The 17,308-nt window shown below is 37.0% G+C and overlaps 1 protein-coding gene and 1 long non-coding RNA gene across 41 annotated transcripts in view; one reads left to right on the forward strand and one right to left on the reverse strand.

Moving 5' to 3' along the window:
- CLASP2 (cytoplasmic linker associated protein 2) overlaps window positions 1-17,308 on the reverse strand; it is a 172,103-nt gene that overhangs the window by 65,601 nt on the left and 89,194 nt on the right. For all 40 annotated transcript variants that reach the window (XM_070455349.1, XM_070455346.1, XM_070455364.1 and 37 more), the window contains 6 exons: window positions 12,214-12,284; window positions 10,017-10,076; window positions 8,814-8,891; window positions 7,963-8,130; window positions 5,241-5,296; window positions 4,043-4,216 (listed from right to left, as the gene is read on the reverse strand). In XM_070455349.1, coding sequence (XP_070311450.1) covers window positions 4,043-4,216; window positions 5,241-5,296; window positions 7,963-8,130; window positions 8,814-8,891; window positions 10,017-10,076; window positions 12,214-12,284 — 607 coding nt within the window. The remainder of the gene's footprint in view (window positions 1-4,042; window positions 4,217-5,240; window positions 5,297-7,962; window positions 8,131-8,813; window positions 8,892-10,016; window positions 10,077-12,213; window positions 12,285-17,308) is intronic.
- On the forward strand, window positions 907-4,416 carry LOC139031196 (uncharacterized). The gene is made up of 2 exons (XR_011483588.1): window positions 907-1,361; window positions 2,897-4,416. It is a non-coding gene; the product is annotated as an uncharacterized lncRNA (long non-coding RNA).

Here is a 17,308-nt window from a genome sequence, read left to right on the forward strand (position 1 = left end):
AATTTTCAATTTTGATGAAGTCCAAGCTTGATAAAGCTTCTCTGCGGTTGTGTGTGTTTGGTAAAGTATCTAAGAAAACATCGCATCATTCAAGGTCATGAAGATTTATATAGGTGTTTCCTTCTAAGAGCTTTATAGCTGTAGCTCTTACATTTGGGTCTTTAATCTATTTTGAGTTAATATTTTGGATACAGTATGAGGTAGGGGTCCAAATTCATTTCTTGGCATGTGGTTATCCAGTGGTTCCAGCACCATTTGTTGAAAACAATTCTTCTCTACTGCATGGTTTTGGCACCCTTGTTGAAAATCAACTGATCAGAGATATATGGGTTTATTTCTGGACTCTCAACACTTTGCATTGGCATATATGTCTATCTTTATGCCAGTACCACATAGACTGAATTACTGTAGCTTTGAAGTACAGAAATTGGAAAGTGTGAGTATACCAAGTTTGCTCTTTTTTTCCCCAAGATCATTTCATCTATTCTGGATCCTTTGCATTTTCATATGAATTTTAGGAGCAGTTTGTCAATTTCTGTAAAAAGGCAGCTGGACTTTTGAGAGGGATTACATTGAGTCCATAGGTCAATTTCCTATCTTAACAATGAATGTCTTTCCATTTATTTAGATCTTTAAATTCTCTTAACAATGTGCTGTAGTTTTCAGTGTACAAATGCGAAAGAAAACACACATATGGCCCTAATTCCTGGCACAGAGCTCCGAACTCCCTTGTAATTTCTTTGGTGGTAGGATGGAGTACCTTTAGTTCTAATATTTACTGCTGGTGACCTGGTGCGTAACCCTGGTCTCCGCATTGCAGTCGGATGCTTTACCATCTGAGCCACCAGGGAAGCCTGGTGTGTGACAGAGCTCCTAAATTCCGAGGAGTTTCCTGGGTGACAGGAGTGTCTTTTGTTCTAATGAGGCATTTCCTGGTGGGCTCCTGGATAGCTTCAGGATGTGGGATGGTCCCAGAAAGATGAAACCATGGTCTGAAGCCTGGAAATTTTCAGCCCATCCTCCATCCTCTGGGAAGGGGCGTGGAGTTGGAGACCACGTAAATGATCAATTAACACTGTGTGATGAAGCCTCCATAAAAGTGCCAAAAGCACAAGATTCAGAGGTTCTGGCTGGTGAGCTCAGCCATACACCGGCAGAGTGGTACACTGCAACTCCACAGGCAAAGAAGCTCTGGGCTTCAGACTTTTCCAGACCTCATCCCCGATACCTCTTCATCCGACTGCTCATTCATATCCTTCAATACCCTCTGTAAAGGAGGGGGGCAAGGGCACCTCTGACTTATAGCCAGTTGGTCAGAAGCACAGGTAACAACCTGCACTTGCAGGTGACGTCTGAAGTGGGTGAGTCAGGGCGGGAGCCTTTAACCTGTGAGGCCTGTGTTAATATAGATTATGTCACAAGTGAATTGCATTGAAGGATACCCAGCTGTTGGCTGAGAATTGCTTGGTGTGAAATTCCACACATTAGTGTCAGCAGTGTGAGTGTGAGAGTAAAGGAGAAACACAGGAGTGGTTATTCCTAGAGAAGTCTTACAGTTCTTCTGTTATAGATTCCTAAGTATTTTTCCTTTTTGAGGTTATTGTCTTTGGAGTTGCTTTCTTACTTTATTTTCAGACTGTTCACTGCTAGCATTTAGAAATCCAACTGAGGGCTTTTCCCATAGCTCAGGTGGTAAAGCGTTCTACCTAGAAATCCAACTGATTTTTGCACATTGATCTTATCTTTTACAACTTTTGCTAAACTCATTAATAAGCTCTAATAGTTTTTTGTGAATTTCTTAGGATTTTCTATATATATGATCATGTTTTCTATATGTAAGATCAAGTTTTACTTCTTTTCCAATCTCGATATTTTTCATTTCTTTTTCTAGCCTAACTGACCTGGCTAGAATTTCCACGGCAATGCTCTTACCAAGGGCAAGAGTGGACATCCTTATCTTGTTCCTGATTTTCAGGGAAGCATCCAGTCTTTCATCATGTCATATATGATAGCTGTGGATTTTTCACAGATATCTTTATCAGGCCCAGAAAGTTTCTTCTATCCTAGTTTATTGAGTATTTTTATCATAAGAGGGTGACAGAATTTGTCAAATGCCTTTTCTGCATCTAGTGATCATGTGGTTTTTGTCCTTTGTTCTACTACAAGGTATATTATATTGATTGATTTTCATATACTGAAATAATAATGCATCTCTAGCAAGGTAATGTTTCAAATACAGAAAAGTTTTATGAAAATTAAAAGCAGTGATCAACCCACTGTTGACATCTTTGTCAACATTTTTGTCCAGTCCTATAAATAAAAATGTTCCTAAGTATTATTCATAATAACAAAAAGAAACCAGGAAACAACCAAGACGGCCACCAACAGAAAACTAAATTATGATATATTCATACAATATAACATTGTATATAGAAATATAAAGGAACTTTAGCTACATGCAATGATATAAATGAATCTTACAAAAAACCATATTTGCCCAGTCCTTCATCTATGTATGTAGACAAAATGATGAAATTATCATACATTTTTTGGTAGGATACATCACTTGATCTTTATTAAAAATATGACTTGTCAGTGGCTACATGGCATATATAAGGGTATGCCATAACTTAAACATTTCCCCTTTTAACATATCAAACTTGAATCTAATACATCATTAAAAACATAATAAATGTTCTTTTTATTTCTTGGCATAGTTATCTAAAACCACTGGACTATAGGCGCAAAACATCGAACATTTTTTTTAAAAGTTTCATGGGTATCATGAAAATGCCACTCAAATAAAACTGCTCCATGATGATTTCACATCTGTACTGTTAACCGCATTCTTTATGACTAGCAGTCATTAACTTAAACTTTCTTGTTTTATTTACAGGTCAATTTGCATCTGTTTGAGTACAAATGAGGTTTAATATCTGTTCTGATATTTTGGTGGCAACTCTGAAATATGATTTTCTTGATATATATAAAAGTTTTTTTTTCTACAAAAATAAGCTCATCTGTTTTCCCAAGATGTATAAAACTTGGAGACATTTTAGCTTTCTTTGCAGTACGTGGCAAAACCTTTTTTTTTTTCCCTTTCTGTTTTCAGCCACTTGTTTTATATTTTTACACTCAGATTTCAACCTGAGGGACTTTTCCCTCATGGTTTTTTGGCTTTTATGCTTAGAAATGTCTTCTTCAACCTGGGACTAGATGAATACTCAACTATTATGTTTTCATCAAGTTGCTTTATATTTTTGTTCAACTTTTTAGTCACCTGGAATAAACTGTTATACAGTGTAAAATGTGATTCTAACCTAGTTTTGTACCAGATTGCAAGCCATGTGTCTAAACACCATTTGATGAATATCATGCTTTCCTCACTGGATGCAGCTACGCCACCTTTATCATGTGCTGCACACACACCCAGAATCTCTGCCCTTCCTGCGACTGCCAATGGTTTGCCTGCCTAGTGTTCTACCACTACTCAAGAGAAAGGAAAATGAAGCACAAAAGTAAGACAAATAATACGGCTAACCAACCTGAAATTTTTAAGGCTGATGGATATAAAAAACAAACTCTGAATGGCTTTGGGGATGTATGTTTTAAGCTTTGATTATGATTAAGCTTTGCAGTTTTCCCACATTCCCAAAAGCCTTTACCTTCTTGGGAAGGGAACAGAGATAGGAGAAGGGGAATGGAGAAGCTGGGTACTAGGCCAAACTTCCTCAGTAACCAGCAGCTGAAAGTGGCAGTAGTGCAGAACTGTGAAAATTCTACAGGCAAATCAAGGAATCAAGAACTGTTCCTTTGATCAAGATGATTAGGAAGAGAAGGAGAAATAAGGCATTTTAGATATCTCAGAACTACATTCCAAGGACAGAATCATATAAAATGTATGGACTATTCATAATTAGAAAGAATGAAATAAAGATGATAAAGATATCATCATGATGAGTTACTGAAATTGACAATGGTTCACTAGTTTCCTGAGACCAGGGAGAAAATGCAGTACAATTTCTATAGTGAGCTATCTTACCTAGTGATGCATAGGAACCTGGATTCAGGGCCCCTGCACCTAACCGCCCACTTCGCACAGCCTGTCCAGCAGCGTGATGTGCCTTGGCGCCAGCAGCAGCATTCACATCGATGTCACTTCGTGAACGCTGCAGGCTTCCAGGAAGAGAACTGGCTTTGCTGCTGCTTGCTGATACTATGAAAAACAAAGGAAAGGTAACCTGTATTATTTTACATCATTGCAAATGGCATAAAAATTATATAAACTTGAAATCACCACAAGCTAATGAACGATGATCCAAAAAGGAAATAGTGGCCATATGGATACTAGAAAAGTACTTTAAAATCAGGATGCCTCAGTTTCAATGTTGTTGCAAGTAAATCTTGGACAATTTTCTTAATATTTCTCTGCCTCATTTCCCCCTTCCAAAAAAATGTGAAAAAATAACCATACTTTGTAAAACTTCCTAGGATTGTTTGGTAAATGAAAAGATGATATTTACAACTGATTCATGAAACTGAAGTGCTACACAAGATAAACAGACGACAGCAGAGCTGCTGTTCGACCATAAAAATAAAGCAAGCAGCACTAGTCGGGGATAAGATAGTTCAGAAACCAACTCAGGCTCTGTCCTTCTCGGGCAATGCAAATTACGTCATTAAGTTTCTGGTGCTCGTTTTTCAGTTTTAATAAGGAGTTTTATAAACTCTGAGTTATGGCCCATTCATAAGGCTCTGAAATTAACTGAGTGGGTCAGGATGGCACTTTAAAGAAACGAAACAGAACAGAAAAACAGAGTGTGTCATAAGTAAAGGTAAGCAGACTTCCTGGAACTTCAGACCATACTATACACATATACTGACATATAATATACTACATATTACAGGTATGTTCTAGGTATAAAATTACATACAATACATTGTATGTAGTATATGTATATGGTATACAAACACAGGTAGTAAAGTGTATATATGTGGTATTTACTATGTAAAATGATTTTCTTCTTGTGGGTCACATTAAAACAGTTTAAAAGCTATTGTTTTTAACTGTTTAAGCTTTTAAACAGTTCTAATGTGCTTTAAAAACTTTTAAGGAAAACTTTATTAATTCTTGATGACACTCTGAGTGAGAAAAGCTTTTCACACAGTAACTTTAATTTATAAAGTCACTTTTACTTTATTAAGTAAAATATGCTATGACTCTTAAAAAGGTAATTTACCTCTTCCAGCCACAGCAGATGGGTTTGCTGTAGACCATTTTGCAGAAAAAGGGCGACTGTAAGGTAAAAAGAAATACTTTTAATAATTTATCACTCTTCTGACAACACTTAATGAAATACCACTGAGATTTCTGAAGAGTTGAGAAGAACTTGATTTCAATTTTTCTTTTACAAATCACTTCAGAACAGTTGTCATGTATCAACGGCATCTAAATCAGCTGTGAAGCAAAAATGAAATAACTAGCACTGAATGAAGACTGTAAGCTCTACAGAATCAGGGACCAGGTGGCTGCTATTCACGCTTGTCCTTGGCACACATATTGTAACAGGGAACTCAATAATGGCACTCTCCAACAATTTTATTCTGAGGTATTTTACTTGGAAGGAGAGAGAGGGAGTATTATTACCAGTACACAGGGAACTCAGTGAAACCAAAGCCTCCAGCATCTAAGTCATAACAGTTGTGGCCACTGGCAAGTCAAGCAATTACTCTGTAGATATAACACCATCTACAGTGGTGCTATTAAGTGTTACTGTCTGCGGCAAGAGAAACAAAGCTACAAACTACTGCTGAGGGTAACATGTATTAATATGATTAGAATCATTTCAAAAGAATCCACTGCCTCCTTTAATATCTTTTCTGATTACTTACCTTTAACTACAATGGTACTCTGAAGCCCCAAAATAAACATATCTAAGTACGTAATAGGGTCTGGAAAGTGTATCTATGAGTTTTATTTTATTTTATCATATTAATGATTTATTCGTTTGCTTGTCGTGCTGTGTGGCTTGTGGGACTTTTAAAAATTTTCCATCTCCGGCTGCGCTCGATCGTCGCTGCTGTGCCGGCTTCCCCTCGCTGTGGCTCAAGGCCTTGTCGGTGTGGCGGCGCCTCCGCAGGGCTCGGGCCCCAGAGCACGCGGCGTCAGCAGTCGCGGCTCTCGGGCTGCAGGGCGCAGGCTCAGCTGCCCAGGGCATGTGCAATCTCCCCAGACCCGGGGTCGGGTCTGCATTCTCCGAGCTGGCAGGGGGATTCTTAACCGCTGGACCACCAGAGAAGTCGGCTGGTGGCTTTTTTAGTTCCCAGACCAGGGACTGAACCTGGGTCCGTGACAGGGAGCGCACACAGTCCTAACCACCGCACTGCCAGGGAATTCCTTATCTACAAATTTTAAACGTGAGGGGAAGAGAGGTTAATGTCAGACTACTGAAAATATTCTTAAGTTATTACTGTGTGTAAGTTGCTCAGCTGTGTCCAACTCTGTGACCCCACAGACTGCAGCCCACAAGGCTCCTCTGTCCATGGAATTTTCCAGGGGTCCCACACTGCAGGCCAATTTTTTACCGTCTGAGTCACCAGGGAAGCCCTAAGTTATTATTATTAAATGGTAAATCTGGCATTTCGTTATCAAACCCAATATTATTTTATTACTGTCTCCTAAAACCGTTATGTTGAGGCAGATTGATTCAAGTTCACAGATTTCAAAGTTGTTTATGTTTAAAGATGTTCGACTAGAGTAAGATAAAATATCTTATTTAGACCTTTGCTACTCAAAGAATGGTCCATAGACAAAAAGCAATGACATCACCTAGGAATGTGTGATGCAAAAAATGCAAAAATCTCAGGTCCCATCCCAGATGTACTGATTCAGATTCTGCATTTTAACAGTGATCTTCAGCCACCTCATATACGAAGTTTGAGTAAAGCACGTAAGAGTAAAGGGGAAAAAAGCAACAGAGCTCATTCAGGGTGAAGGGTTTACCACAAACTTAAATACAAGTTTAGGTACAATTATTCCTACAATAATTATTTTTTAAAATCAAATCGTATCTTCTTTTACTCTGAAAACTTATATGTCACTGAACTCTTATTTACTACAGTACTCATAAGATCCTGTGAGTACTTCCTGCAATTGTGCCCCAGATACCTCTCCTGCCCACCATGGTACCTGTCCTGGATGAGGAAGTTGCCAAGGCAACTAGCAGTCTTTGTGGGGGCAAAGACCCTAAAGACACAGCAACTACAGTGAGGCAGACTGATATTCTGTGAACTTCTCTCCCCTGGAGAAATCTGCAGATATCTGTGGCCACTGCTAGGGATCTTAGCCATCTTATAGGGCTAGAGAAACAAAAAATAGGGTATAACTGCCAAGGCAGCAAAGGTTTGAGGTGGCCAGCATAATGATGAGAGGGGTGTCACAGAGAAGTCAGTCAGACACTATAGATAATTTTGCCCCCTGGAGGGAGTTGCTGAAATCTCAAACTATGCCAGAGACGAGGAAAGAGAGTAATGGCATTTTTACCAGTCACACAGTGCTGTGTAGAAGTTCTAAAGACGATTTCTGAATCTCCATTATAATTCTTCCACAGCAGTGCCCGAGAAATGGGCTACTTACTATATGGACTATTTTGGGTGTATTAAAAAAAAGTATACAAATTAGTGCTTTCCAATCTTTCTCAAAGACATCAACATATTCTAACAAAACATGTCTGAACATTTTCGCACAAATTTTGAATCCCTAAACTGAACCCAAAGAGAAAAAGTTATACAAGCATGTAATCCAACCCCTGAGGCAACAGACTAAAGGAAAAAAGCACATTCAGTCACCATTCTTTCAAGGCTTTAAGAAGAAAGCAATCAGATACTCAACCATCCAACTGAAGGAACTCTGTGGAGCTGAAAAGAGGAAGTAATCAGTAATGATCATTTATATGACCTTACTTGAGGCTTTCCTGGGAGCTAGATGACGATCTGTCTGATTGTGGAAGAGATGCTACGCTGCCAGAACTCTTTAAGTAAGTCTGAAGACTCTTCTGATATGACGGCTCGAGGGAATTATACAGTGTTTCAGCTTCACCAGGGAAGTGGTTTCTAAGACCCATATATGTCCTGTAAAACAAATAAACAACAAAATTTAAGGGTTTTTCCTAAAAAAAAAAAAAAAAACAAAACACAACACCTTAAAGAAATAACTGTGCATGATTACACATTAACTGTAAACTGTGTATATTCAAGATGAGCAAAAGTTTTTAACACCAAAGGTTTTTAATACAGCCACAATGTGCCAAGTGAATACTTTCTAAATTAAACAAGTTTTTGGAGGAAGACAACAGGTTTTTGAGAAGAGGAGATCTCAGTTCAAAACCTGACTGTAATCTTTACAATTTGGGTGGCCTTGTGCAAACTTCCAGATCTCCAAACTTCAGTTACCAAAGGAGATAGCACCTTCATTGGATCATTTCAAGGATTAGAAAAGAACATATACCTACTGCCCTAGAAAGTATCAGGTACATAACAAATGCTCAGTAAATTAGTTATTTTTATTCACAACAAAAGTGAATATGTTATGATGTAATACGAATACTGATGGATATATAAACAACAAGGCTAAATGAACTGTTAAGACAACCAGTACAGGTTTAATGGAGTAAAATCAATCTCCATTTCACTAAAGAGCGAATCAAATACAATACTTGGGACACTTTCAATATTTTCATTCTCCCACTATAATTTCTGTTGAAGAAAAGATCAAAGTATGTTTAAACCACCACAAAAATACCTTATAGACTTACTTTCTTGCCTCCACTCTGGCCTCAGCATCAGCATCATGAATTCCCTTTTTAATAGTTTCAACCAAGACAGCTGCATGCCTATAAAATAAAGTACCTTTAGATTCGTGTATAAAACTATTTATTTCACCACAAGTGATACTGCCTATATACTATATATTACACATCAATCACAAATAGGCAAAGGAGAGAATAAAGGTAACTAGTATATAATAATGAATCTAAGAGTAAGATCTCCTAATAATCCACCCCACGTATTTTGCTCCTGTATGGTTTCCTTCTGACAAGTCAAACATTATAAACCTGAACATAATTATTTTTATATGGAGTCCAGATAAACAGTACTAAAATTTTAAATTTCTCATGAATTAAAGAAAATCTTTCTTGCAGTTCCTCACTAACTTACCAGTGTAGAAATGTGGTAATAGTACAGTGTTACAATCTAACCAAACTGGATAGCAGCTGCCATGAAAGAACTTAAAGAAAACCTGGAATTATATCATGCCTGCAGTAAACAACATATTCTATTTTTTAAAAGTGGGTTGTGAATAGATTTAATGCTTTCCATAAGAATGGAAAATCAGCAATGTATTCAACATAAATACATGTATATCCCAAGCTTCATATGTGAAACAAATGAGAAATACAGCCATACAAATAGCCAGTGACTGACTAGCTGCCCATATTTTCCTTTTTCTCACTGCAGAGCTTCATTAAACATTGCCCAGGATAAACATTGCCCAATGACACCTGACAGCTGGTGTGGAGAAATCTGCCAACAAACCTCTCTCACGTTTTTTATCTCTTTGCTCTGAAAAGAAGTGCCTTTCTTCTATCCTAAATCATTCATTACTTGATTAATTGCACCTTGGGAAACCTATCTTATATGACTAGAAATACATTTTAAAATACTTGCCCAATTTAACCTGGAATTTCTTGCCCAATTTAACCTGGAATTTCTTATATAACCTTGCCCATTTACCTAAGAGACCCTCATTCACCCCACAAAGAAGAAAATCACAGATGCAATGAGTAAGAGGAGCACCTCATCTTTAAAGGAAAATCAGTAAAAATAACTTTTAAAGGAAAATGAGAAAAAAAAAAATAAACGAAAATGAGAAAAATGCAAAACCATACCATCAATTTCTAAAGAACTGATGACAAAGGGGAGGGGAGAGTGGTGGAGGCGGAAGAGTCGATGCATACCTTTCCAATGAGTGAGTCTGCCACTCCTGTAATAATAAATCTAAAAATTCAAATGAACGCCTGAAAAATAAAAATTTACTATTAACTAAATGTTGCAACATTAATACTCAGTTATATAATTTTACAACTGAATGTTAATTAATACTTTCTTCTATAATGCTGCATTCTGTCTTCTGAATTAAAGTATAAAACATATTTTTAGATATCTTTACTCTCAAATACTTAACTTTTTTTAAGACTCCAACTATTCCTATGCTTAATAGTTCAAAAAGACCTTAATTTTAACTTGAAAATGTTTGTCAGATATAAAATTTAACTTAATTTAAAAGATACTTATCAAACACCTACTATACACTAGAAACTGAAGACACAGAATGGTGACCAAGAAAGCCATGATGTCAACTCAAACACTACATACAAAGCAACACATTAATCCTTACCCTCGCAATCTACTCATGGAGTCCATATGGTACGGATCAGGAAATAACACGGAGGTTAAACTAATTTGCCCATAGTGACAGAGCTGGGACTTAAACCCAGACATTCTAACTCTAGCGATCACAGCTTGAAGCAGTTGACACCTCCCTCATTCACATCCAATAATCACGTCTCAATTCTGTCTGAAATCTCTTGAATTTACTGAATAAAACCTCCTTCAGTCAATTATCACAAATACAGCTCCACTTTTGCACCCCGTCTCTTCCATGAGATGTAAGAAGTCCCACTTAATTAAACCAATGCTTCTCATTGTCCCTTTTTAATCACTGCTCACAGCTGGAATAGAAACTAGGATGGATGACATTACTTCTCACCAAAAACTGCTTATGAAACAACATCGGAATTTCTCTTTCAGTTGTTCAAAGCCCTCTATACCCTGACTTCTACCTACCCCCTTCTTCCCCGTACTGAAACCTCCCATTATCACATCTTCTGGCCTCAGTGGCCTGTTCACTGGCTCTGCAGCCTGCAGCATAGCTTTCCATCTCTGCCTACACCCCACTTAACTCCCTTACAGGTACTGAAATGCTCCCCATTTTCAGGATAATTCTATGATGCATTTCCTGACTTCCTCTTCTCTGTCACATTCCCAATTTTTCCAATTACCAGTTTATTCAGTGTAAGACAGTGACTGATAAATCTTTTCTATAAAGGGCCTGAGAGTAAATATTTCAGGCAGCAAATATTTTAGACTTTGAGAACAACACAGTCTCTATTTCATTTTTTTCCCCCACCTTTTTAACCACCTTTCAAAAATTTTAAGATACAGTCTTAGCTTGTGCCTGTACAAAACTAGACTGTTGGACAGATCTGCCCAATGGACTGTTATTTGCTGACCCTGATATAAGAGAGAGGTAATTAAACAACTGTCCCCAAATTCCAAATCACTTACAGGTAACAATGATGTCTTATTTTTCCAAACATTCAAAGTACTTAAATAAACATACTTATCAAACAAAAAAGGGGAAAGAGTTTTTTACAATTTCCTTAAATATCCAATACACAAATCTTACTTTTTGTCTTTAATACTAATGGTGCTAGTGGTGATGCCAGTGATATCAAAGACTGTAGAAATAATGAGACACATATTGAGGCTGACGTTATGGCTATATGCTCTGTGCCAGAGACTATGTTCATGTCTTCTAGCGTCCCTCTCATGTAGCCCTCACAGCTCTATGGGGTCCACATCATTAGACCCACTAACATCATAGACACTGAGGTTTGCGGCAATTAAGTGACTGCCCGAGGCAGGAGGGTCAGTCAAAGCTGCAGGATTCTAGGTGAGGACTGACTCTGGACTCCAAACTCTCCGAAAACCAAAGAAATAGTGGCCCAAATAAACCAAAATGTGGGAGATCTGGGTTTGATCCCTGGGTTCGGAAGGTCCCTGGGTGAAGGGAACGGCTACCCACTCCAGTATTCTGGCCTGGAGAATTCCATGGACTGTATAGTCCATCGGGTCGCAAAGAGTCAGACATGACTGAGCGACTTTCACAGACACACTTTAATACAAAAAGGCCAAAAAATGTGGATAGTCATAATAAGCACTTTGTTCCTTTTTTCCTTACATAAAATAAAAAACTTCAATAAGGTTTCTAGAAGGCAAGAAATTGATGACAACTAAATTCTGTGCCCAACTAAGAATCAGACATAATGCAATATTCAACATAAAGCTATACTAAATTTTTTCAAAACTTACCTCCTTACAGGAACTGATTTCGATGTGCAATTGCTTGTTATTAAAGGTATAAGTCTGGGTACATGAGTATGCTGAAAAAGACAGTTTAGAAGAGGTTGAGAAATACCATGTACCTTACACAATCTCTTCCTCTACTTTCTTTGCATTCAAGTATTTAGCTATATTAGAAAAGAACAAAAATAACCATAAAATCAGATTTTGAAAGAAATTAAGACCAGTCAAAAGGTTTTCCCAAATTAAAGTAATAGTAATGATACAATTTCAGAGGGGCAGATGTGGGTGTAATATTAAATAATAAGGACAAGTTAATTGATAACTACAGAGAACTGTTAGGACAGTGTACTCTGGGGGGAACCAGACACATCCTGGTCTTATTTTTTGACATACCACGGCTACTGCGGGAGAGCACAGTAACTGCTATGTCATCAAAGCAGGTTATCAGAGTGAATCTGCATAATTATTAAGAATGCACTTTGAAATGGTGATTTTAACTGAACTTTCATCCTGGCTGAACCACAGCTCTCTAGAATTCAGGTATATAATCTTCTGATTTCTATGAGTAATTCTTACATTCTTGTTTAGTGAGAGTGTTTGTGTGTTAGTCGCTCAATTGTGTCTGACTCTCTGTGACCCCATGGACTGTAGCCCACCAGGCTCCTCTGTTACTTGGATTATTCTCCAGGCAAGAATACTGGAGTGGGTTGCCATTCCCTTCTCCAGGGGATCTTCCCAACCCAGGGATTGAACCAGGGTCTTCTGTATTATGGGCAGATTCTTTACCACCTAAGCCACCTCTTCTTTAGTAAAGCAAACACTAAAAAGTTCACAAGGGACATTAACATAAAACAGTAACCTAAGGATACATATCTGACGCTTTAAATCTCCCATTTTTCTTCTGAGCTGATGGTTAGGCCAGGTTACCTGGGAAGCAGGCTGTGAGATGGAGTTCAGCCTTTTAAATATTAAGCAGTGCTTTGGGGATCAACACTGGCGGAAGTGAGAAGGAAGCAGGAACAGGCAAAGGAGAAATCAGTCTGTGATACAGCCCATGGACCCCTTTACCCAGAGTCACTGGGGTGCGCTGGAAGAAAGTCTCAAAATGGCCTAAGATGGCCAAAACTCCACTCGTCCACGTCCATCGGTTTACTGGTTATGTGCCACAACCAGGAAGGGGCAAGACTTCAGGAAAGGCAGATCTCTGAAAGCTGAGGAATGCCTTGAAGAGGCTGCAGCTGAAGGCGGTCAGCCCACAGTGCTTCCACACTTGTGAGGAAACAAGTCTTCGAGTGAAGGAAAAAGTGAGTGGCCACAACGAACTCAACCAATGCAGAGGGAAAACTTTTTTCACCTCTGACAAGAGGGAAGCCACCAACAGACCTGAAGTTGTTCAAGATGAGGACAGTGCAACACAGTGCTGATCTGCATATTATCCAACCGCTATATCCAGTATGGAAGGGCTCTGTGGACGGGCTCCCCTAGCACCATGGACTGGTTTTGTAGATGGCAATTTTCCCATGAACAGGTTGGGGGGTGCGGGAGGGAGGGCAATGGGGGGATGTGATGGTTTTGGAATGATTCGAACGCATTACATTTATCATGTACTTTATTTCTATTTGAGCTTCCAGAAGAACTCATCCCCAAACATTACTGAGGAGTTAAAGAAAGCCCAACGGGACTTTCTAGCCACAACATACCACACAGTAGGTCTCACCTACCTTCTTCCTCCTCTCTCTCATGATCTCAAAATCCTACTGCTGCTGATTAACTCTTAAACAACACAGTGGCAGAGACGGGACTAGAGACTAACCTATTGCTACACCATATTCAGCGGAGCTATTCCAAAGGAAAATAAGTGATCCTCACAATTACAGATGATGCATTCAACCAAATACTAAATCAGAACAACTTAGAAGCAGTCCCCTGGGAAACAAACAAAAATATAGAAAACAGGAAATAATGTAAAACAACAACAACCTGATTTGTATTTTCTGAGACAATGGGACATGTTATTGTTTCAATAACATGAGACAAGCTCATGAAAAATGGGCAATTTGAAAACAATACATAAAGTATAAAAAAACCTAAAAATGGCAAATTGGGTACTGTCAAGTGTAAGTAGAATTTAAAGGATTTTTCCTGAGAACATATACAACTGAAAGACAGGAAACAAACAGAAGCAATAAATAAATAATACACGAAAACTAACATAAATTTGAAGAAACTTCATTTCAGTCAGAAATCTTGCTCTTCTGTGTAAAGACAGCACAAATGAAAGATAATCAACTCCTAGACCGGCTGTGAGGGAACTCCTAACAGAGAGAATCTCCTACAAAGCTTCCTAAGGTGGTGGTGGTGCTGTTTTTAAATAAAACAATCAAACAACATCTCACTATAAAAACAATAAAGAGTTAAGAAAACAATTCTTTGTGAAAAGGAGATAATTCTGAGAGAAAACAAATGTGAACCTGAAGTCCAATTTTTGAATTCTTGTATAATGGCAAAGCAAAGCCATTTAGAAATATGAAAAGATAAATATCTATGAAAACTGAGAACACACTAAAATCAAGCAAATATTTTTAATGGGAAGAGTCCTAATAAAGACTGGGCAGGAATAAAAGCAGAAAAAAAACTTCACCATAGTCAACTTTAGTTGTTGGAAATTAATTTAGTGGTTAAGAGGGAAAAAATGACATGAATAAGATAAATATATATACTTTTTATTTTTTAAAAAATATATACTTTTTAAAAGGCTGGGCGAGTAAAAGAGAATTTATTCTTGACACTGTCAAAGAACAAGAAACTTCTAAGAAAATAAGACTTTTTCAAAAAATAAGACCATAAAGAACTGAAATATTATGAACAAACTAGACTTAGCAATGAATAAAGCACTCTATAAATGAATTCCATATTTTGCAAATACTAAAAGACTACCTATCTAAATATATGATGTACTCAGATACTAACAAAATTCAGGTTATTCAACGAAGAAATTGTACCACCAAATTCTCTGATCGGAATGTCATAAAATTACAAAATGATAAGAACAAAAGAACCATCTGAAAATGCAAACAATATCCTTATGTAATTCAATGAGAAAGTTGAAATGGAAATTACAAATGACTGAGAAATATAAAATACAGTGTGGTAAATCTAAATCGTTGGATGCTGCTAATGCCAAACTCAGAACAAAACATTATGATAAGACAGTCTTATGCTATTAAACAATAAAAACTATGACAAACTGAGAACATACCACAAAAATCTAGGGAAAAAAAGAAGCAAGCCATAGCAAGTCAAATAAAGGAATTAAGAAACACAAATATAGAAATTAAACAACTAGAAAAAAATCAAAGAACCCCATTGGGACCAATGTAACAAATTTGAAGCTTATAAAAAATCTCTTAACAATACCTCTAGCAAGTATGTTCTTTTCTTTTTTTTTTTAAAAAGAACATATAATAATATAATACAAAATGGTAATATAACCATGGTAGAAGAAACCTTTTGTAAATTAACAGTATACATCCTCATGTCAAACAGTCTTCTTAAAGTATTAGCCAACTGCATCTAACAGTATCATAATATAAAATGGCCAAGCAGAATCCATTTCATGAAAGTACAATGGATAACTGAAGAGAGACAATCATTTCTAAAAGGATATCTGACAAGATTCCACATCTACTACTGACCAAAATTTGGCAAAATACAAATTGGAGGAAATTCTCAGACCTAATCCAGAATATCCAAAAACTCATCCCAGAGGTCATATTTAAAGCACTCCTATTAAATTCAGAGAAAAAAATTAAGATTTCAATCATTTCTACTAGTTTTGAACTCTGTTGTGAAGGTGCCAGGTTTAGTGAAGCTCACAAAAACATTAAAACAGAAAGAAAAGGGACATTTTCAGAGACAGATTCACAGATTTCGTCACAGGCACTAGATCTTACTGCTGAAAAACACCTGGTACAGCAGCATTAGAAAGAAACACCATTTAACAGGAGAGGACAAATTGATCAAAAAAGCTGAAAAGGCATTTAAAAAACAGACCTGTTCATTTATGGAAATTTACTACAAGAAAACAGTGGTAGTTTAAGAAACAACTGAACTATAATTTACTTACTACACACCACTGGGTCAACTGGTTTTGTATTTGGGGGAAAACGAAGTCAGATACCCGTATTTTACACAAAAATAAAATTAAGTTAGATCTGAACCTAAGAAACAAAATCATAAAAGGTTTAAAAACGGATTATTTCTATAACTGAGAAAAGGGGAAGGTTGTTTTAACTATACAAAACCTACTATTGTCTCAAAACGGAAAAATTTCAAATTTCTATATATATCAAATGATAGCTTAAACAATATATGAAGAAATGACAAACTAGTAGAATATATTTACAAATAAAATTAATATACAGTTGTCCTTCAGTGTCCACAGGGGTGGTTTTGGGACCCTTTGAGGATACCAAAATTCGGGGATATGCAAATCCCTTACATAAAATGGTACAATTTTTTGCATAAAACCTACACTTTTTTTTCCTGTATATTTTGTCATCTCTAGATTACTTAATTAGTAATATAATGGAAATGGTACACACACAGTTGTACTTACTATAAATGTTATAGAAACAGATGCCAGCAGAAGGCAAAGTAAGTTTTGCTTACTAGAAACACACTAGAATTCTTCCCCCCAAAATATTTCTGATTTGAGGTTGGTTGAATCCACAGATGCAGAACCCATATATAAGGAGGCCTTAGAAAAAAAGCGAGGAAAAAACGCAGACTATAAACTGGCAATCCTTAGAAAAACTATTAAAGGGAAAAAAAGAAAAACTATTAAAGGAAAAAAATACCTAATGTTTTCTAATAATCCAAGAAATGCAAAGTGTAATATGAAATAATATTTCAATTATTAAATTTTAAACCTTTAAGATACTAATAATACAAAGTGTTGGTAAAGGATGGAGAAAAAGAATTTCATAAACTTCATGGAGAAAAACGGTGAGGACAGCTTAATATTATGCCCTTTAACTAAGAACTGACTTAGACATTAAAAAGAATTAAACAAGAGAAGCTGCCTGAGTACATGAAGTTT

The sequence above is a fragment of the Odocoileus virginianus genome, chromosome 26, assembly GCF_023699985.2.
Source record: "Odocoileus virginianus isolate 20LAN1187 ecotype Illinois chromosome 26, Ovbor_1.2, whole genome shotgun sequence".
Lineage (NCBI taxonomy): Eukaryota > Metazoa > Chordata > Mammalia > Artiodactyla > Cervidae > Odocoileus > Odocoileus virginianus.